Source organism: Caloenas nicobarica, chromosome 10 (assembly GCF_036013445.1).
Source record: "Caloenas nicobarica isolate bCalNic1 chromosome 10, bCalNic1.hap1, whole genome shotgun sequence".
Taxonomy (NCBI): domain Eukaryota; kingdom Metazoa; phylum Chordata; class Aves; order Columbiformes; family Columbidae; genus Caloenas; species Caloenas nicobarica.
Window position 1 is genome coordinate 9,505,911 of NC_088254.1, and position 23,133 is coordinate 9,529,043.

Sequence of the window (23,133 nt, forward strand, 5' to 3'; positions counted from 1 at the left end):
GTATACCACACATGTGTTGAATAGTGTTTGTTTTTGCAGATGTTCATTTAGTATCTGTTTGTGCATTCATAGTTACAGGCTTCCCATCTGAACATATACATTCCAATAAAATTTTGGCAGCAGCTCAATTACAATGTCATGCAGGTTGGTACTTGCTGTGTGTGTGCAGTGCCTCAAAGAATAACAAATAATATTAAACAAACCAGTAACTTCAATGCTAATGAGCAAGATTTCCTCACTCTGTTGTAGGTTTTTTTACTGACATACAAAATCAGAACTACACAATTGCACTCTGATTTCCAGATTACATTCAAATAGTGATGACCAGACACAACATGGAGTCCTCATTCAGTAGGATTTAAAAAAAAAAATCATGAGGTATATTTATCACTCCAGTTTAGTAGCACTTCCCTCAGCAGCTTAGTAGCACTAAGTGTACCAAGTCTGCCTCTGGCATGTTTTAACTTACTCTAGAAATCTTCACTGATGGGGACTTCACAGTCTCCATAGATAACTTAAACAAAGTAGACTTCGATGTTAATAATACGGCAGCATTATGTTAAACTCAAGCAACACCTAAAATTTGTTTTTCAGGATTCAGGGAAGACTTTTCAGAACATACTGTAAGGTTTTTTTACTCTTCAACCACTCTCACATTAATTTGGTTTACTAAATTGATAGCGAAGAAAATACTCAAGGTTCATTTTTAATTATTGACCTGAAACAAAAATACATAAGACATATTTTCATATCAGCAGAGCAGAAGGGGATGTCTGATGAAATGTACTGTAAAGTTTTAACCTGTAAAAGTTGTGTTTTCCTAAAAAGTTCGGTAACTTCATGTTCTCCTAGTACTCTATTTCTGTGTAAGTAAATTCACAATCCCTGTTTACATTCCCTGTAACTTTTTTGTATATGGCTCTCTCCTTCAATTGGAACACTACTGGCACTGTTACACTGACCTCAAAGTTCTATGACAGAGGTATCTGCGTGCTGATGGTAGCTTAATTGATCCCCACATTTGTCATCTACAAACTTGTAAGAGGCTTGCGCAAATAGTTCATGGTGATGTCTGTCACTGTTTCAGTTAAGAAATGTAAATTCCCTTTTTTTGGATACTATCTCCCACTTGCCTCCTTTGTTTGAGGAGATAATCAGGGAAGTGAAGAATCTTTCAATCTAGTGAAATTCGTTAGGTCATCATAGTAACAAAGTGGATTCCCTAAGATGGATATCAATAGCAATAGCTCTTAGAATTTATTTATAACTTCTTAATCCAAAGATAACATAATTTGTAATGTATATCTGATCTTGTGAATCTTTAATGGCATGGTTAAAGGTTTTTCCAAATCAGCCTGTAACTACAGATGAATAAAACACTACCTTGTCTCATGACTTCATGGTAAGAGGTAAGGTGGTTTATATGCTTTAAGCACACATTTTGCTGTTCTTGCATAGCAAGGTTTCTAAAGTATCGACTATATTTCCTGGTTTACCACTACCTAGCTCTTTGGTCTCAAGCTGGAAATCTAAAGCAGTTCAAACAAACTATCTGGGCTGCTAAAAACCTTGATGAAATTTTTGCCTTTTAGCTATATATGGATGGGATGGCTATGATTAGAAATCAAAAGGATTAGAAAGTATGGTGCCAGGGTGAAAAGTAATCATCCAACTTTTGCAGGCATCAATGCATTGTTTAAAGATCTGCTAACTGATATAAGGAATATGACGATTATTTTTCCCAGTCTGAAGCATTTTTTTTTTCCATAAGAGAAAAATGGATGACCACCTTCAGAATTATTATACTGGGCCTTTTGGTTGCAGAAATCAATGACAGACATTTGCTTGCCTAATGATTTTCTAGTCTCTATGAATCGATATGAGGATCTTTTTTTTTTTTTTTACATTTGAGCTGAAGCAACTGAAAGTCTTGCAACTTGCCTGTCTCTAGCCATTAATTACTAATTAAAAAGACATGCTTTCGTTTCCAATTTGCCCCCCATTTGCCTATCTCACTGCAAAATCATCATGCTTAGCTGATGGACACTCTTGCCTCACACTGCCTGAACATAATAAGCAAAATAGCAACAATATGAGCAACTATTGGTTGACATGCAGAATAAAGTTTATAGTTGTATTCATACTTTCTCACTGCACTTGTCCCTCTACCGGCATAAAGTCATAGGAGTCAAGACATGAAATAAATTATACCCTCTGGTGCTGTGAGCAATACCGCTACCCGTTTCTGCTCTTTCTTAGCAAACTTCTGTATGCCCTGTCAAAATGAGACCATCGTCTGCTAACTCATCAGTGGTTGATACAGGGTGATGTGGGGGAACAGACGCCTGAGACAGAGCAAATGATAGTTTAGTGGGCAATTTACAACTGAGAAACAGAAGTAAAAGACCTGCAGAACAGAAGGGGCAGATCACAGTAACAACCCAGAGAATCTGCCCTGGGAATTAGTCTATGAATCTGTCACTGCAACATTTTTTGCTGTGGAAAAAGCAAAATGGCAGTGGAGAAGCAAAATACAAGCAGCTAACAGACTAAGGTCTAACAGCTGCCAGAGTCAACAGTACCAATGTGTCTAGTTGCCTGCATCCACGTTAGTCCACATTAGCAAGTGTCTTTAATTTACAAATGCAGCCTGCCTTTGTGTTGTGGGGGGTTTTTTTTGGTTGGTTTGGCTTGTTTGTGTGTGTTTTTTTTTTTTTTAACCTGCAGCAAGCAATAGAAGCATCTTGGACCATTGAGGGGTATTGCAATAAGCTGATTTCTTTGGCAGACAATGTTTTTTGAGATAAAAACCAAACTGATGAAAGATTACTGTCAGTAACTCTCAGAAGGGGAGGGACTCTCTCTTTAGTAATTAAGTCACAGGCCAGTGGGTCTAAGATGAAGTAATTCAGACTAGTTAGGCTTTCAAGCTCAGCTTAACTACTATAGCCAACAATGCATGCATGCCGTCCAACCGCATGAAATACAATTGTTCTCTGTAATCGGCCTCTGCCACGTTTCTTTTTTGGAGTCTATCATATGTTTGCATTTTTCAGGCATGGTCCTGCTGAAACCTCTTGTTACACCTTATCAGTACCTTCTCTTACATATGATGCAGCCTTGCTTCATGGTGCTTAATTCTGGCTGGTATCTCCAGTACTTGCAGTACCATGCACCATGGGGAAGTATGTTCTTTAATTGCCTGGATCTGCTGGCTCACTGCAATGACTGCCAAGGGCTATCACTAAATGTGAAGGGTAGGAATCCCTGCTTTTATTTCTGCCCCACCCAGCACCTCCTATGTAATTTCTATGGCTCATGAGGAACATCAGAAGGCCACCTCATTGATGCATTCTATGAAGTCTCACATCTTAATGTCAAGGAGACACAGCTCACCTATGTCACAGTACACTGAGTTTCCAGTCTCTTCTTTATAAAGAGCTTTTTCCAATCTCATTAAAATTTTTACTTTTTTCTTCAGTTAGTCACCAATTATTTGTTGCAATACTGTCCTGGGTCATTGAGGGGGGCAATGAGAGGAGGTGGTCTGAGTCAGGTGACCACGAATTGACCAATTGGAGTATTCCATCCCATTCACAACTTCCTGGATTTAAAAGGTGGACCCGAGGGACTCTCTCTCTCTTCTGCTGGGTCTCCTGCTGGTTTGCGTTGTCTGTGCATTTTTTCTGCTGTCCCTGCAAGCTGAGGCCTCGTGACAAACTGAATCTAGTTCTGGTTGGCTGAAGGATCCTGCCAGACGAGCTGCTGGGAATTGCAAGACTGGTTCTATAATATTTGTTCTGCTTTATTTTTCTCTGTTTATTTAGTAGCGTTAGTAAAACATGTTCAAGTTTTCCAGCTTTCTTCTCTCTGTTTTTCCTTTCCTTTCCTCTCAAAATCACCTGTCCTTAGTGAAAAAGCGGGGGGGGGGGGGCGGAAAACGGGAGGGGGGAAGAGGGTTAAGGAAAATACATCTGCTGTGGTTTTTGATTGTCTCCCCACGATCAAACCACGACAAACAAAGTTTTAGGGCTTCCTCATTATCTACTAAGCCTAGCCAAGATGCTCATTTATAAACCAAGGGAGCCTTGGAAATAACTATTTTTTTGTAATTATGGGGGCTATTTACTACTCTTCATTCATTTGTGAGTTTCGAAGTTGATCTTCTGTTATTTCACACTTTTTCAATGTTTTACCTTGTAATCTTAATGTTCTCTTTATATTTATCTTGCTTTAGAAAGACCATAAATTGCAACCATTTCTCAGTAGGTAAATGAGTAGTTGAAAACACACATTTCAAATAACTGGGCTACACCTCTCTCTTGCCAGTCACTTCTGTCTAAAATAAGTTCCCTTCTCTAGTTTCCATACTTTTTTCCATTTCCTGCCAAATATCAAGAACATTTCTTTCTCTCTTCCTTTTTTCCTTCTACTTTAACAGAATGGCATAGTTTAATAATTATTTAATTGCTAAAGTGTAATAACCAAATTATTTAATGGCATAATCACTAAGCAGCAATTATTTAATTACTAATGTTGTTTAACTTTTTTCTTCACTTCTCTGAGATGCCAAAGTACTCTGGAAGCATCTTAAGGCTAAAGGTAATAGTGAAAATGAACAGAATATTTTCCAGACTAAACACACTAGTCAAATCTTTAGAGCTTAAGCTCACAAGAAGGACAGTTCACTTATTCTTCTGAAAAATGCTTATATTTGAGAGAGAATTTACACTAAATATACGATGTGTGAAGACAGCTATGGGAGATATCACAAACAGTAAGTTGTGGGAAGTATGGGCTGTAAAAGTTGGTAAAGTACTGGTAGGCTGGTTACATTTGGTGAACTACTTTCCCATTATCTTCGAAATTCACCACAAACATTTTCATATTTTACTCAAGGCAAAACCCACTTTTAAAAAATTTTAAATTAGGATAGAATAGACAGCAAAACTGAGGAGAAAATCTAAACTCAGAAGCATTCTTAGATGCTGGCCAGGGTGAGAGAGCACTATAGACAAAAAGGCCTGAGAAAAATGAAACTTCGTCACCTTTTGATTCAGAGATTTTCATATGCAAATCCTGAGGTGAGTGGAAATGCAACTCTCTGCGGTACTGTGCTCCAGGACTGCTTTCTCTAGTGATGGTGGCTTCGCTGCCAGTTAAGGCCTTGCCTAGCAATTTTGCTGAAATTAACGGGAATATTTTATTCAGTAAAAGTCTGGAACAGTTGATTGTGTATTTGTTATTTAGCCCATTGGGTAAATAGCTATGAAAAACCACAATGACCATCCAGTGTGAACAGTGTTTAGTTTAGTATCTTACACACCACGCATTCCAGCAACATACTCTTGTGTTATATTCTCAGTTGTTTGTATTTAATGTTAACTCTGGGCACAGTTTTCCCTAGCTTTTGTTTGGCCACATGACTTTGTGGAGTTACTGGTGCTTGTGATCGACTGTACCGCAAGGGAAAGGCCTGGCCGCCTGTCCCGGCCTACGGAGGGCCGAGCCCGCCGCCTCTGGGTTCGCTCGCTCAGCAAGCGGGACCTACTTACGGGGCACCGCGGAGGTGAACGTTGCTCGCGGGCGCTCTCCCGTCCCGCGGGGCGGCCGGCCCGGCCAGCCCTGCCCCGGCGGCGGAGGCCGGGCCGGGCCGCTGGCGGCCGCGGACGACGGCTGAGGGAGCGCGAGGCGGACGGCGCGCGCCGGGCCGCCCGCCGCGGGGTGTGAGGCCCGGCACATGGCGCGTGGCACCGCCCCCCGCGGCCCCGGCGCGGCCCCGCCCCGCGGCTGCCGGAAAGCAGGCGCCGCTCTGGGGCTGACCCGCGCTACCCGTCAGGCAGCGCGCCGGGCGGCCACCCCCGCCTCCCTCGCCCGCCCTCCGCCCCCCCCCACCCCGGCCGCGCTGAGGTGGGGCGCCGGGGCCCGGCGATGTGAGGCGGTTCCGCCAGCGCGGCCGCTTCCCATCCCCCCCGCCAGCCAGGCAGCGGGGCGGCCTGCCGCGGCCTCTCCGGACGCGCAGCACGGTAAGCCAGGCCGCTCCTTCCCCTCCGCGCTGGGGCGGCCTGCTGCCTCCTCGGGCGGAGGGAGCCGCAGCTCGGCGGCGGGCGGGCCGCGGGGGGATTGTCGCCTGTGAGACCGACGCCATCTTAGGTCCGAGCGCGGCCTTGCAACCCCCTCGCGTGTGTGGAGAGGGGACCCCGCGCCGCGAGGGCTTGTTCGGGCCGCCCGGCGGGCCCAGCTGGGAACCAGGGGCCTGTCCGCCGGGCTGCCTCGGGCAGGACTCGCTCCGCGCTGCCTTCGCCGGCCAGGGCCCGGCCGCGGCCAGGGCCTCCGGCCATGAGCGCCGGGTGCCGGGCCTCCTCCCCTCCCGCCGGGCCGTGGTGTGCGGGTCTCGTCCAAACCCGAGCCTGCAGCCGCCGTCGAGTCCTTGCGGTGACCCGGCCCCGGGGAGGCGGGACGCAGGGCGGTCAGGCTGCGCCACAGACGGCGGCGCCAGAGGCGCTGCGGGCGGAGCGGCGGCTGCTCGGCTGCCCTCGGGCACTTGGCTCCTTCCCGCGGCCTCGCACCCGCCGCAGCGCGGGGGTGTGAACTTGTGACTGGATTGCAAAGGCAATATTGCCCTTCCCTAGGCGGAGCTTATTCCGTCTCGTGGCGGAGAGGGTAGCGTTGGCTGTTTGGTTTGGTTTTGAGGGAAAGTTGGTTTATACTTTGGCTTTTTAAAACTTTCCGTTTCAGCTTGATCATCGTTTCTTTGCTGCTGAAACCAATGCAACAGTCAATAAAAATACAATTGCTCACAGTCTTGATGAAGCTGTGGGTCGTGTGCTCTTCTGCAACTAACATGATGAAAGGTTATGTCTTGTATGAGAAGTCATCTGAAAAATACGATGTGGGTGCTCGCCATATGATCTGTGTTGTAAATAATGTAAATTCCCTGATCATTTGAAGTGCAGCTGTTAAACTGGAGGAAAAAAATCTGTTTGAATAATGAACTTCTAGTACTATTATGGAAAGATGACAAACAAGGCTAGTCCGAGAACTTCCTGGTTAACATAGGTGTCCTCACTCTTTAAGCTCACTACCATGTTCATACTAGTGATTTGGTTTCAGTTATTTTAAACTGATGCAAAGAAGTATTGCATAATGGAAAGCTCACTTGACCTTAAGAGTGGAAAAGGTGAGTTGCATCTGAAGTACTACAAGGTTTTTCAGTAACTCTAAAGCTTATTGTGGCTGCATTTCCCATGATTTTCCATGGTATTGATTTCTGTGTATCCTTAAGTTGCGCTCCTACACATCACTTCCTGCTGTTTTCACTACAGCTGTTACACTCTTGTTACATTTACTAATGTTTGTATCTCTTTTGTTGTTTCTGTGTGAATGCTTTTAAATCCTAACAGTAAAAAAAAAAAAAAGGCTATAAATACAACTGGCTTTTAATGAAGTTAGGTATCTTTAGACGTAATTGCCATGATAAAGATGCCGAAACTAGTTCCTTTAAAACATGTTTTGTCAGAAGCTTATTGCTCTTTTGTGCAATGCATTCATTTTTTTTTGTTCTGTCTTGTATCAAGATTTTAGTCCATTGCTTGTCTAGTAACTATAATAGAGTTCCATGGACTGGTGTATTTGCAGGTTGTTGATTATCTCTGCCTGCCCAACAAACTTTCATGACTAGCCTTATTTTTTGCTGGGCAGTTGCCTTTTAAAGCAATATCTTGATATACTCTGATATTTTTTAAATGTTTCAATGAACTTGTTCACTTTTTTGAGAATTTTTAGCTTACGACAATGGTTTAAATGCTTTCTTTGGTTATATACATATAGCATTTCATTGGAGTTTTGGACTTCTCAGCTGCATTGACTACCTTTAAGGAGATGTGTGTGAATGTATATGTATGTTTATACATATGAAAAAATTAGGAAAATAAAGTCTATTGTCGATAGGTGTACCTTTCTTATACTGTCGTCTGTGCCTCCACTGGAAAATATCTGGGGAGAGTGGGGTAAGGATTCGCTGTTTGTTTTGGATTTGAGAGCAACCACTAGCAGGATTCCTGGAATGCATTTTCTACATTAGTGTAGTTAAACAAGCTGAAAACTTGGAAGCTAGTTGTACTCTAAAAATGGATGTAGATGTTTCCTTTGGCAGTGGAGACTATTTGAGCAGTTCCTGCACACCTCCTGTAATCAAATCCATTCCCTTCTACTGCAGCTTTGATTGTGTAGGCCACAGATTTTTTTGACCTCTCGGTTGTGCCGGTGAAAGTGTTAGTGGAGCAGGTTATTTTTAATGTGAACTGGTTCACATCATAGTTCCAAGAAAAGTGGTACTAGCACAACTGAGGGAGCAGTGCAGGACCAGGGTGGGAACTCATTAGGCTGGCTTTGTTGCCAGAAAAAAGAGTCAGTGAAAGCATGGCTTCAAATCGTAGCACTGAGATTAAAAAATTAGATAAAAACATCTGAAATAGTCTTTATACTTGCCTTTTAAAAGCTGCCATACATTTTGAGTCACCTTTTGAGAATACCTTAGTACATACATTCTGATTCATAAAATGAAATGTCCATAAGATGTGCCACCAGTTGCTGTAACTTTTTTCTAAAAGTTCCTGCCTCTGTTATTAAATTACTTTTAACTGTATATTTTTTAAAAAGCTGCATTATAGTGTAGCTGCGATTACCACATACATCTTGTTAGAATTCTGCTAACGTATAGATTGCTTGTGTCTATTTTGTGTTATTAATATAAATTACATGTGCTCTCGTTTGCATTCTCTGAGCACATTTTATAATTGATTACTTTTTCCCCTGAGGTCAAATAAACTGGGGTTTGGTTTTTCTTTTTTTTTTAGTTTAAAAAAACCCCTCATATTTATGTTGTCGGTTCCATGAGAAAAGTCTCTGAAAATAGTCTTTCATTTTGCCTTTAAGTCTAACGAACTTTGCCTCTGTGTTAGTAAAGGTGTTCTAAACAATGTCCTTTTACAGAGGAGAGTCAGAGTTTATTCTTTTTCCAAGGCTCAGTATATGCCCTTTGTCAAGTGGAAACTGGTTTCATACTCTTCCTCTTTTCCTGTGACAAGAATCTAGTTTAGTGTCTTATTCTTTTCTTTCCTAGCACCATGTTTAACTTCAGCATGCTAGGATGATGGAAGGAGGAAGGAACGAAGTCTGGCTTCGCAACTTTGTATTATCCCCAAGACTTCACATGTAACACCAGCAGCCCCATTCTCATGCACTTCAGTGCAAGTAGGGGTGTGATTCTGTCTGCTCCCCTGTGACAGGCTACGACAGACTAAGTATTTCTACGGTCTGTCACCAAATCTAGCAGCTCATTACTCCTGAAATTGTCTTCTCTTATTAGATATTAGTTTTCTGCTGTGTATGTGTATTTCTGTGATAATGAGGGGTATTTTTAGTTTTGCATAATTATACTTTCGAAAATGAAACTTGACCCAATGTTTAATATATATGTTGCTCTTGAAATATTTTTGGAAAAGAGGAGATCGTGGGAAATTGTACGGAGAAATGTGTTGAATAAACACCCTCTTCATCTTGCAAGATAAGTTGTTTAGTTCAAGAAATATCAACTTATGATTATGAATCTAATCTTGATTTTGTCACCTTGTGTGTAAGCTTTGTTAGTCTTTAAGGACATAATCATATACATTAGTGCTGGTCCGATGCTGTGGCTATTAGGAGTTAAACTATCAAGAGAACTACAAGTGCATAATAGTTACAAGTCAGGCTTCCTTAAGTAGTTTGCTTTGTCAGGTAAGTGTTGCATCAGCACCAGAATGAGAAGTATTGGTAATGGTTTTTGTTTTTTACTGTCTAGTCTCAAGATGGCAGAATTATTTATGGAATGTGAAGAAGAGGAGCTAGAACCATGGCAAAAGAGAGTGAAAGAAGTGGAGGAGGATGATGATGATGATGAGCCAATCTTTGTTGGGGAAATCTCAAGCTCAAAGCCAGCTAGTACATGTAAGATAACATTTTCTGTAATTTGAAACAGATATTTCAACGTGTAAAACTTTAAATTTACTTCGAAAATATAGAATTTTTAACAGTAAGATGTAAGAAATTCTACATCTCAAAGCTGTTCCGTAGTTCACTGTCATGCTGAAAATTTGAATTCTTAAGGAATTATGTCCTAAAACCTAGGCTATGCACAGCTCTGTCTACCTTAAATCTCTGAAGTCAAAACAAGGACCTTTGAAGGTTTTAGCATTAACAGTATGGTTAAAAATCCAATATATGTGGTGCTGAAACTACGCATGGAATTGCTCTTAATATAGTTTATATTTAGTTAGATACTTGGAAGTTGTCTCCCTACTAAAAGAATATGCATGAATTTAAGTCTTCATGTTACAGTCTCTCTTTTTTTCTCCACCCCACATTTCCTATGTTGGTGGACAGTCTGAATGGGTGGACATTATTCTGACAAAACCAAGGTAACTGAGTATCTATAAATGCACAATCAAGAAAAGTGAATAATGTGAAAATAGTAGAAGCCTCTGTTAAGTAAGATATTTTTCTTAATTAATTCATTAATCCCCTGTAAAATAAAGAGTTTTTTTCATCAAGTTCTGTAGTTTTTTCCTAATGCAGGCAGTGCAGGGAGTGAGGTTAGGTGGTTGTGATGACAGCAGATGTGTAAAGATTCCATGTTTGTCCTGTGCTTGGGCTTTGACAGGTAAGTAAAGGAGAACATTATTTTTTTTACTTAAATTAATTTTTGCAATGAAACTTTTTGATTTATTTGTGCAGCATCTTGTAGTCAGTTGTTAAGAGGTTTGACCTAAGGTTTCTCTAGCTACCGAATATACAAGATTTTGCCTGGTGAGGTTTAGTGCTTTCAGTCTCTGCCTCATCTCTGTTATGCTTATATCCAAGATTTCCATAGTCTTCTGACTTTCCTTGGTTTTCTGAAGGTGTATAGTTTGCAGTGAAGGATCTCAAGACAAACTGTTGCGCTGGGTTCTCTGTCATACTGCTGCATGGACTTTGGAGCTACTATTAGCTGTTCAGTCATTTTCATTCACAATACTTTCATCTTGCATCTGAACTCTATTTTACTTTGTTACTCACTGGGACAGTAAATCTAATGCTTCTTACACTAGCTTAAAAAAGTGAAAAATTATGGTTTAAATCTTTAAGAATTACTGAAGCTGCTCTTAAAGTTCTCTCACCTGAAAATAGTTCTTAAGGGTCAGCTTTTCAAATAGTTAAAGAGTATTCTAGATCCTCTTGAAAATTTGAAGAATAGTTTGAAATTACTCTTAAGAAGTTTCTTGCAGTTACAAACTTCTAGAAGGACTGAAAAATACCCTTACTGTTTTCTGAAAGGTCCAGAGACTTCTGGGTTGCTTTTGGTCATTGACAATAGATTATGACATAAAACAACTATTAAGGCACTAGGCATATGTTGGAACAACAAATATGCCCAATTTAACTGCAGTTGTTCTAGTCTCAAGACTTTTTGTCGTCATAGAGGATAGAAATAGTTCAGGTGAAAACTATAATTTTGATACGATTCAGCAACTTCGAGAAATTTGGTGAAAGATGGAGACTTAACAATGTATGCATCTTATTCTAGTGCTGTCCATACTCAGTCCTGACACAAGTAAAATCACTTATGGTATAACTTTTTACTTTATGTCTTTTCCTTCCTTTTTCTCAACTTTTCTCTTTGTAATCTTCTACTTCACTATCAAAAACAGCTATGGAAGAATGACCTCAGTTCTTCTCTGGCTTGTAAGTAGTACTACCTGGCAGTAGTCAGGCTTCAGTTTGTTATTGCTGATAGGCAAGACACAGTGGACTCAACTTTCCTTACCACCATTGTTCAGTTTTTTACCTGAGAAGATTCCTGTCTGATCAGATGAAAAATTAGATGACAAATGGAGACTTGTGTGTAGTTCTCAATTTTTCTGAAAGGTATATTTTCTGCAATACATAGCAGGTTTTTTAACCTTTTCCTAACAATGCAATTACCAGTTTTTATACAGGCTGGTGTGGAAAACATGATGGAAAATAGTTAAGAAAACCAACTTCGATCTGCTGGCACAGTGTCACGTACAATAAAGCGCCTCTTCTGATGTACTGGAGGATTAGTTTGACTGGCGTGAAAAGTATTTTACACTTTGTTCCCTTTACCATTTCCTGCAACTGCTCATTTTTCCTACAGTTACTGCTAATTTTTCTTGCTTCCTTTTTCATAATGATACAAACCTGTAATTTGTTGCTACTTTAAAATGTTGTTCTGCATGTTAGCTTTCTTATACTTCAGTGGTGTTTTACCTGAATAAGACAACACTTTGATGGGGCAGGGGAAAGGGCATATAAAGTCTATGATGAATCAGTTGAGTCATGTAAATCTAGTTTATTATTTCAAATAACTGACTTCTTAAATGTTATTTTAAAAACCAGTAAATTCCACCTTCATATTTTAGAGTGTGTATTGTGTGTGTGCATTGGAGTGTCTGAAGCTGAACATGCTTTGTGAGACATAACTTTTAGGATAGGTTGTTGGTTTTTTTTTTCTGTAGGTAGATGAAGGCTTTAGTTTCATTTCACTCTGGAATTCCAGTGTGAGGTATAGATTTATTAAAAACCACACAAAAGTATGTGTTCAGCTCAATTCTGAATTAAGTTAATCCTTACTTGTAGTTAGTGTTGTGTTGGAGTAAAAATAGTATTGCTATTACAGGATGAAGTTTTGTCATATCTTAAAAAATGCAGACCTGTTTGGATCTGTTGGTTGCAGCTGCTTTTTTATTAGCATGATCTAAATGCAGGTGACAGGTTGAAAGCTGTGATCTTCTGAGCTCTACTGATACTAGATTTATTTATCAACCTGAGTAGTGTAAACTAATGAGCCATTGCTGGTGGAAACAGCCTTAAGGTTGTTAAACACCATGTGTAGATATGCCAAGATCTATTGTTTGAGATCCTGATGTAATTTGACCCTAGTTCAAGAAGGTACTTTAAACCTTGTTCATTAGGTATTGGGCGATCAATCTAATTTCATATGCATATTTTCACATGTCAGAGCAAGAAACTTGACAGCAACGTTAGCTGAATTGAGAGTCTGGTGTTAGAAAAATACTTTGATATGATGGATATTTTTGTAACATTCTGGAATGATCAAAAACCCCAGACTAATACATAAAAAGTCAGGGAATGTTGGTGGCATTAGTTAGGGAGTAAACATCAAATCTAAGAAATTCCATGTGTTTCTAGTGAGCTAGAACTCTGGTCACAGACTACTGCATAGGATATGTAAGAAAAATCAGTCCTCTTGTAATGCAGTTCCAACACAACTCCTTTAATTGCTCGTCTGTTGGTTTTTTTTTTTTTTCTTTCACATTGGAAAGTAGAGATCATGAAGTCTGAAAACAAGTTTGTAAGTTCTGTATTTTCCAGTAACACAGAATAAAATTGTGTAGTTACTAGTTTAGAGAAAATGCTTCCTTTAATGTAGAGCAATTATGATATTTGGGGAACTTATTATGTGCATGAGAAACAGAAGTGAATAGATGCATTATAATCAGCAAAGCTAAGTATTTATTAAATGCTCTTTTTTTTGTTTCTACTCTTATTTGTGTGTTAATCTATCTGCAATAAAATAAAAACTGAGATTCTTGGATGAAATAGTTTAGCCTAAGAGAAGCAGAATAATGTATCTTAATTTGTAACACGTGACGCTTTGTTTTGCCAGGTATTTATTTAAGAAATAATATTCTAATTTATAAGTCAAATCCTAATTGGCTTAATTAGTGAATATGAATGCAACTTTTAATTTGAAAAGCAATTAAGCTATTAATTTAACTGCAATTAAGATAAATGTAACTTTTGACAGATATATTGAACAGAGTCAACCTCAGCTCATCACGAAGGGGGATACAGAATGGTGCACCCAGTAGAGGTACTTTATTGTCCTAATATGGTAATTAAAACCAAAAAATCCACAACACTTATGAAGCATCTGACTGCAAAATTATATAAAGATAACTTTGGAATCCTTTGCAACAGGTGCAGTTACTACATCCAAGACCGAAAGTCACCATTACACAACACCTGTCTCCAGCCCTAGTGCCATGCCTGTTTCATCAGTCTTTCATTCTGTATCCAGACCTACATCTAGCTCTGTAGCGGTTCAGCCATTGTCTGTACCAGTGAATGTTTCAGGAACTTCGCAAACGCTGCAGAGACCAGTGGCTGGATGTTTATCAACACAGCAGATGCCTGGGTCAAGTTCTGGAATATCGCAGCCTGTTAGCAGACCTGTAACTGTTCCAGCGACGGCACAGCCAGTATCAAGAAATATCACAGTTCCTGTAGCGGCTCAACCTATATCCAGGCCAGTGACTACTGTAACAGCACAGCCTGTGATGCTCAATCAGGTAAATTTTTATTCCCTTAAACTGTAAAATACTCAGGTGCAGTTACTTTTGAATAAATTAATGGGGAACATACTGACTCAGTCTAGTAATTTGAAGACCCAGACTAGATTATAGACTAGCATTATATAAACTGTAAAGATTATAGGACCGTATGATTGCACTAGCAAATTAAAATATATATTTGAAAATACTGATTTGCAAGAGTCAAAGATGAAAGCTTTAGTAACAGTGGAGTTGCATTAAATGAAAATCTTAGGCATAAGAGAAATCAGCACTGTTTAGGTTACTTAGTTCACATTGTGTGGAGAAATGATGAAAATTCACATTCACTGAATTTTACAGATTTCTCTCCTCCATATTGATAATGTCATTTTTAAACACCTTGCATTTGGCATTTAAAGTAACTGTGGTTTTCCCCACCTGATTTTTACAGTGCATCTTTTGGGATTTTTGTTTCTTAAGAGAATGCCGTACTGGTAGTTCCTTAGATGTTTTTGCTTTTTGGTTCACATGTCAGTTGTAATGAAACGGTAGTGTGGCAAGGGGGACTTCAACAACCAGAAGTTGAAGGGTCAGTAGATGAAACAATTCTGCAACATACTTGTTTTGTTTGAAAAGCCCAGGTGAATTATGCACATAGGTCATGTATCATAGATCTTCCTGGATTGCCACAGAACCTCAGAATGATAACTTTAGGGAGTCAAGTTACATGCTGGTTTTATTGTCTTAGCTGTCAGACATCTGTGACAGAGATAGTGAAGGTTAAAATTTCATATCTGTATAAGGTAAACTATGATACCTTGATTGAAAATAATTTAAGCTGCAACTGTTTAGACAATGTGCCTATAATATTAGCTACTGTCAGGTTAAAATGAACCCTGACAGTAGGCACCATCCCCACCATCCCCACAATTATATACACCTGCAGTTGTCCTAGCTGTCGGTCTTATGGTATAAATAAAAATCATGCAACCTGATGTATTCTACATTTGCTTAACGGGGTGTTGGTCTGAATGAACATAGTTAATTAGGCCATTATAACATGAGAATTAGGTGGTGTTCTTAAGACTTGTGGCTAAATCAGTGCTGATGAGGGGTTGTATTTTAAGAAAAACAATGCAATGGAGTCGTTGCCTGTCAACTGGGTAGCTGAATCTCTGGCAAATTCATTAAGAAAGAACTCCATACTTTCAATCAGCTGCTGAAGATTCAAAATTGGATAGCTTGCAGAGAGAAATTGTGGGCATGTCTGGTGAAGCAAGTTAGCTAAATTGTCTGTCACTGTATCTCAGAAGGCCTAAAAAATGATACAATCAAAAGTCCAGATATCGGTGGGATATTTGGACAGGTACTTACCTTTGAAATTAAAGTACTGTGACATGAAGATGACTGTAAAGTACAACTAGACACTGTAGCATGACTCCTGTTTGGGTGAACATCCCTCAGAATGCCTTTGCGTTCTAGATCTGGTGCAATATTTTTTAATCTCAGGATGTCAAAGTTTGGGGTTTTTTTCTCTGGGAACTGCTTGCTTTTGATCATTAGCTGGGTTGAAACACAAATTTCCTCAATTGTATAACGTGTGTCTATAATTTACCTTTTGTCAGTGTTTGGTATTCCAGTTTTATCATTGAAATACGCCTTTCACAGGCTTGATTCACTGACTCTGGCTCTTCATTATCTATTAAGGTCATGCAGGGTCTTCATTTAAGAGATGTACGACAAAAAGGCAGGATGGGGAGAAGCACCTTCCTTTTTGTTCAAATCTTTTCTGGTACTTAGGAGTCCTAAAATAGATTATCGTATCTGTATGTGGCTTTGTTTAGACTTCTTTCCATCAAGTTCAGTCAACATGGTGGTAGTTAAAAGTGTGGTAACTTCCACAGGGATGGAAGTAGCACAGTTGTGAAATGGGAATCATTTTGTGAGCTTGATCTTTACAGTAAGAAGTGTTTTGACCTGCGTCTCACGGATACACTGATGTCAAAATCTGTGTATCGTGTGTTTTGAGTATTTTTTGTTTCACAGTACAGCTTGATGAAGTGTAACCAATTGAATTATTTCAGAGTAGAACAATCAAGTGCCAATATTTTGCTGTTCATACCTTAATGCTGAAATTAAACCTAACTATATAATAAGGTTTTTCTTCGTTCCTTATTGTTATTGCTGAAAATATTTCACGTTCCAGATTGTTTGTGTTAGGATGAATGGATAATTAAGATTTGAGCATTATTGATGAATCTTGGAAAGCATATTTCTCCTATCTCACTCCCTTAACTTCGAGTATCTGTAAAGAGAACTAAATTTCATGTTTCTTTTTTCTCCAAATTTTACCTATTGAGTGATCAGTGAACGTGTTAAGTTTTAACAGTTTTCAGTGTCGGAGCCAAGAAATGTGGACTATTTCATTTTTTAGGTTATGCATAGTACTAAAGTAAAGTGCAAACCTTTTAAATGGAAGGGTAAGAGGATACCTGTACTTGGAGATGCTCAAAACTTAGTGTAACAAGACGCTGATAAACGTGAACTGACTTAGGTTAGCTGTGCTTTGAAAAGAGCATTTCATTATATTATCACAGAATCACAGAATGTTAGGGATTGGAAGGGACCTCAAAAGATCATCCAGTCCAATCCGCCTGCCAGAGCAGCAACACCCAGATGAGGTTACACAGGAAGGTGTCCAGGCGGGTTTTGAATATCTCCAGAGAAGGAGACTCCACAACCTCCCTGGGCAGCCTGTTCCAGTGTTCCGTCACCCTCACTGAGAAGAAGTTTCTTCTCAAATTGTAGTGGAACCTCTTGTGTTCCAGCTTGAACCCATTATTTCTTGTCTTACTGTTGGTTGTCACCGAGAAGAGCCTGGCTCCATCCTCGTGACACCCACCCTTTATATATTTATAAACATTGATGAGGTCACCCCTCAGTCTCCTCTTCTCCAAGCTAAAGAGACCCAGCTCCCTCAGCCTTTCCTCACAAGGGAGATGCTCCACTCCCTTCATCATCTTTGTGGCCCTGCGCTGGACTCTCTCCAGCAGTTCCCTGTCCTTCTGGAACTGAGGGGCCCAGAACTGGACACAATATTCCAGATGCGGTCTCACCAGGGCAGAGTAGAGGGGAAGGAGAACCTCTCTCGACCTGCTAACCACCCCCCTTCTAATACACCCCAGGATGCCATTGGCCTTCCTGGCTGCAAAGGCACAGTGCTGGCTCATGGCCATCCTGCTGTCCCCCAGGACCCCCAGGTCCCTTTCCCCTACACTGCTCTCTAATAGGTCATTCCCCAACCTATACTGGAACCTGGGGTTGTTCCTGCCTAGATGTAAGGCTCTACATTTTCCCTTATTATATTTCATTAAATTTTTCCCTGCCCAACTCTCTAGCCTGTCCAGATCTCGCTGGATGGCAGCACAGCCTTCTGGCGTGTCAGCCATTCCTCCCAGCTTGGTGTCATCAGCAAACTTGCTGATGGTACACTCAATTCCCTCATCCAAGTCATTGATGAATACATTGAATGATACTGGTCCCAGAACTGACCCTTGAGGCACTCCACTGGATACAGGCCTCCAACCAGACTCGGCCCCATTGACCACGACTCTCTGGCTTCTTTCCTTCAGCTAGTTTGCGGTCCACCTCACTACCCGATCGTCCAGAAGTCCTTATGAAATTACTCTACAAAAAAGAAAAGAAAGTGCTTGTTTGATATAATGAATTTGAGTGCCATTCCTGGTCAACATGATATAGATACACTTCTACTTTCATTAAAGCTTGACTACTTAGTAGAATTTGATTGATTTAATACCATCTTACTTTGAGAAGCTTCTGCTTGCTGCCAATTTGTGCTTTTGAATTCTGTTTTCTGGTCTTTTAAAATGCGACTAGCTGTCATGCAAGAGTAATGGGCAAATGCTTGAGTTGGAGTTGAAGGAGAAAGTATTAGAGTGCTTTGAAAAACAATTCAAGTATAATTTGAAACATCATCAGACTTTTGCACAAAAACAGTTACAATTGGCAATTCAAACAGGTTTAGTAATATTTCATAAAATGGACTTTCCCAGGTCTTATGGTTATTTTTACTATTCTGATACACAACACCTACATTTACTATTACTATTTTACTTTTACTATTCTGATTAACAACCACTGATAAGAGCTGCAAACTTAGCAAAATATCAAAAGAATCTATTTTGGGGAGATTGTAATTAACTTGATTTACAGCTGAGTACTTATGAGTACTTTTAAGCAATCATATGTTTTTAAAATAAACCCTTGGAAGCCTGCAAGTAAAAAAAAGTGTTAAACCTCAAATTGCTTTTCTCTCTTGAAAATATCTTATTAGGATTATATTATGGATTCTCCACCAGCTGCACCCGATAATACATCTGGTATACTCTTTGGTGTGAGACAGGACGTGGGAGTTCCACAGTACCAGACTGGGCCAGCAGTGAATGTAACAGGTGGGTATAACTGTAGTAGTTGAAAAGAGAAAGAAACAGCCTAATGTCATTTAACTCTAGTGCAGATCTTTGGGTTACAACTTTAAATAGGCTTTCTAGGACATAGTATAGCTACTTTTTTCTTCCCCGGTATATAATTCTGTGTAATGTTTAATGAAATAAACTTTGGAGTTTTGTGTTGTCAGACTTTTCAGCGCGTTAGACTGACTGCAATATCAACTGTTATTTTCTTATAATGCACGTTTAGATGGAACAAAATATTGCCAGATCCACTGTAATTCTTTTGACCGATAAAGGCTCTTTTTCAGCATATCCAGCACTCTTTGATTAGCATGAACAGGAATGGCTTTTAACAAGAGAGGGGCCATGAACAGTACCATAAGAACTTCCTCAGTCTGCCGAGTGGATTCCCTGTGATTATGATCTTAATTTTTGACTGCTATATATAGGAGTTGGAGTGGATGGGTTCAAAAGGATCCTGTCCGAAAAAGAGGGGAAGAGGAAAAAGTATGTAGTTTGACAACCAAAAAGTATATATATTTTAACTAGCTAAATGGTGTTTCAGCTGAAGTTATTTAACCTACTTAAACAAACGCCTTTTTTGTGTTACAGCAGATGAGCAGGTTTGAAGCGTGCAGTGTATTCAGTCTTAAACAGGCTATGACTTGAGACTTCCCTTCTCTTTTGTGAAGGATTGCACTATTGTAATAACTGACCAGAATCTTGTAATTCAGTCTGTAAGTTACAGATGACAGTCACTTTTGATCATTCCATGAGGTTGCAGGTTCTGTACAATGAAAGGCCTGACTGGTCATACCAATGAGTTATGTAGAACAGAATGACTACTGGTTTATTCTGCTTGATGGTGATGATTTTGCATCTCTAGTGTAGCCATTCACTCCACGTACTTATCAATGAAGGATTTGTACCGTATTTCCTTGCATGTGTCCAACTATTCTGTGATCTCATTTTTGTCTTACTGGGTTAAATAGCTTTTTGTAAAGTAAGCAAAGGTTTTATTTCCTGCAAATGGTTCGGTATTCCAGCCCTTGTTCTTCAGAGAACAGATAATAAAGTTCGTTGCTCATGGGTTTGTGGTTTTGTTTTGTTTTTAATTTAGAACTGCTTGCATATTTAAAAATTACTTGTATTAGTCTCTTACCCAGCAAAATGAAATACTTAAAAGCGATTGTAATTCCAAAATCAGTTATCTGAACCCTATTGTGATGATGATCGGGTCCTGGAATAAAATAAGCTTTACATCTTTATTTGAGAATTAGAATTCTTCAAACAGAAACATCAAAAATCAGTCCTATCTGGGGGCCGGTGTGGGGCATGGTGCACAGAATTAATCCTTTGTCTCTATCATGCTGCCTTAACTCCCTCCCATTTTTTCCTTATTTGTTGCTAAGATTTTATAAAAGTTGTTTATAGGTCTATATCAAACAGAACAAACTCAAACTCAGTTTAGAAAAAAGGAGGGGTAGTTAAAAATGGTTGTAAAACCTCGCTTATGGTTACTGCAGTTACATCAATTGTAATATTTTCATTTGAAATAGCATATTTTGCTAGAATAGTAAATAATAATAAATTGAGTATTTTGCTTGTGAATGCTAAATCTTAACATTTTATATTTCACAGGTTCAAATGCTGCATCAAGCACCATTAAAAATGGAGGACCTTTTCCACGAGCTTGTCCAAAGTGCAATATTCATTTCAATCTTATGGATCCTCTAAAAAATCATATGAAGGTAAAATATTTTGGGCCTGGTAAACCTTATAGCAAAGTTATGTGGGCTTTTGTTTGGTTATGAAAGAGTGCTGTGTTTTGGTATGAAGATAGTCTGGCTGCTGGCTATGATCAGCCAGAGCCCATATGCTGAATGTCTTGCAGTCATGGAGAGGAAGACTGGAGTAAGGGAGCTCTACATCTTGCCACTTTTTGCCTTATTTTTACAATGAGTCAAGGGATATTTACTGTCTCTGTATGATTTGTCTCAGCCACAGCTGTGACTTCTTGAACTATTGGCCAGATTCAGGTGAATTTGAAGTACTTATCATAATAGGCAGCCAGTTGACCCACATCTGTGCTAGATCACTACTGAAACAAGGCTGACAGTGTAAACTTATCTTTTTGTGTTGATATGTCATTCGATAGCTGAAAAAGTTGTTCAGCTGAGGGGTAAAACTTAATTCGTAGTTCATACTTAAGAACTGGGAGAAACAAAGCTTTCAAAACTAAGCATCACTCAGTCCGCTTGTGAAACTACTTGTTATTGTGTCTGGAAACATTGTTTCCTGGAAAATATTTATTATTATTTGGCAAAGGTTCTTGCAATTCTTAGGCATATGTCTTCCATTTCAGGGGCAGAGAGATGGCTTTGCGCTCTATATAGAGAGTGAATAACCCATGCAAAAAAAAGAGTATGAAATACTGTGTAATAGATATCCGTGAGGCTCTGAGTTAACACAGATCATTCTGATTTACTGGGCTTAAGATACTGTAAATGGTAGCTACTGTCCTCTTCAGCTTCAAAACACAATTAAGAAACATACATAATAGTGGAAAACAAAACAAAACAAGAGTTTTATCTTTCTCTAATTGTTGTTTGTAGAGAATAGCTTTTGCATGGAGTACACCAACCAAATGAAGGAAACATTGAAGAAGTGGATTTACTTAGTATTATTTGATTACATTTTTAGTTACACTATATGGGATAAATATACTGAGTTACACTTCCACAGTAGGAAATGAACTCTTTACTAGTAGGCTTATAGAAAGTAGTCCTGCTCAATAGGAATCATTATTCAGCAAGAGAATGATCTGTCCTCTGAAACATGCAAGTTCTCAGTAAACTTATGCTTGTCAGCAAAATGCTTGCATAAAAGCTGCTTTACTCTTTCTTGTTGTTAAGTTTAAATGAAGTAGACGTTTTTCTAATGAGTAAGGCAACACTGGTATTCTAACTTCTAGCTTAAATTTATCTTAGATGAGCCTACGTGAATCATCCTTTTTCAGGTTTTATAATATAGAGTGTCTTATTACTTAAACACTACCTAAAGATCAATTGGTTTTCAAAATCCATATGTGAATAAAGTCAGTGTGTCAGAGAATTGAGCTTTGTGTCTAACTCTAGTTAGTGAGTGGCTTCAGTTTTTAAAATGCTGTTGTCATAAATGCACTTTGGTAAGAGAGACTGATACCTTTGTCTCTGTCTCTTCTCCTCCCACTTTCCATCCAGTATTGTTGTCCAGATTTGGTAAATAACCTTTGCCCGGGAACAACCATAACAGAATGTTCAAGCACAACAAGCAAGACTGCTGAATCTGAGAAAGGAAAATTGATTATGTTAGTTAATGACTTTTATTATGGGAAACATGAAGGTGACACGCAGCAGGTACAACAGGAACAGAAGACTCATACGACATTTAAGTGCTTCAGTTGTAGGAAAGTTCTCAAAAATAACATAAGGTATTTGAACTCAGTTCTTTAATTGTTTGTTAATCACTTACAGCCCATAGCACTTAGTCCTATGCATTAAAGATTTGTCTCTCTGGAATAGAATTTTTTTTCTTACTGAAAACTGATAATATTGGGTGACTGAACAGAGGTCGAATTAATTTTTATTGTGCATATATGGCCATAACTCAAACTCTTCACAGATAAGAGTACAAATTTTGATGGTTTAGGGTTTTAATTAGAACAGTCATAGGACTCTAAGGTTAGAAAGGGCAACAGAAGGTATTTTACAATCCGCTATCTGGGTTGATGGTGATATCAGTAGATGTGTGTGTTAATTCCCTTTAGGGATGCACAGTGACTAATAGTTGGTGCTTTACTTATGTAACATCTGTTACTTTGATGGAATAATTTTACTTCCAAATGCTGCAAAAAAACTTCAGTAAGCTGTTTTAATAGGTGGATGAGTTCCCGCCATTGTTCCTTTGGAAGATAAGGTCATTGAACTTTTTTACATGCATTCTTCAAGGGAAGCTGAAGTAGCAGAATGTAAAACTGAAAAACGGACTATTCCTTCAAAGGGCACAGTCTGCAAATTAAAATGGAACGTGTTTATGCTAACATTAGACCCATATTATTGAAAAAAACAAAAGTGATTACAAACATTAAATTTGCTATTAATCACTCGGTATGTTTAAATCCTAAGTAAAAATGTTGGTAATTTCTCTTAAGCAGCTTGAAAATGTTTTATGTAGTTAGACTTGAAAAGAGTTTACTCTCATGATTTTATAGTTCCTGTTAATTA

The 23,133-nt window shown here is 39.2% G+C and overlaps 1 protein-coding gene across 6 annotated transcripts in view; it reads left to right on the forward strand.

The window, feature by feature from the left end:
- Positions 1-5,839: 5,839 nt before the first annotated feature.
- ZNF280D (zinc finger protein 280D) overlaps positions 5,840-23,133 on the forward strand; it is a 42,706-nt gene continuing 25,412 nt past the window's right edge. For 5 of the 6 annotated variants that reach the window (XR_010606731.1, XM_065641602.1, XM_065641604.1 and 2 more), the window contains exons 1-7: positions 5,840-6,026; positions 9,845-9,990; positions 13,871-13,936; positions 14,044-14,414; positions 18,751-18,868; positions 20,510-20,619; positions 22,111-22,340. Coding sequence is in view for 5 of the 6 variants with exons in the window: in XM_065641602.1 (XP_065497674.1) it covers positions 9,852-9,990; positions 13,871-13,936; positions 14,044-14,414; positions 18,751-18,868; positions 20,510-20,619; positions 22,111-22,340 (1,034 nt within the window). In the remaining variant the exon portion in view is untranslated. The remainder of the gene's footprint in view (positions 6,027-9,844; positions 9,991-13,870; positions 13,937-14,043; positions 14,415-18,750; positions 18,869-20,509; positions 20,620-22,110; positions 22,341-23,133) is intronic. The other variant, XM_065641605.1, reaches the window with a different exon arrangement.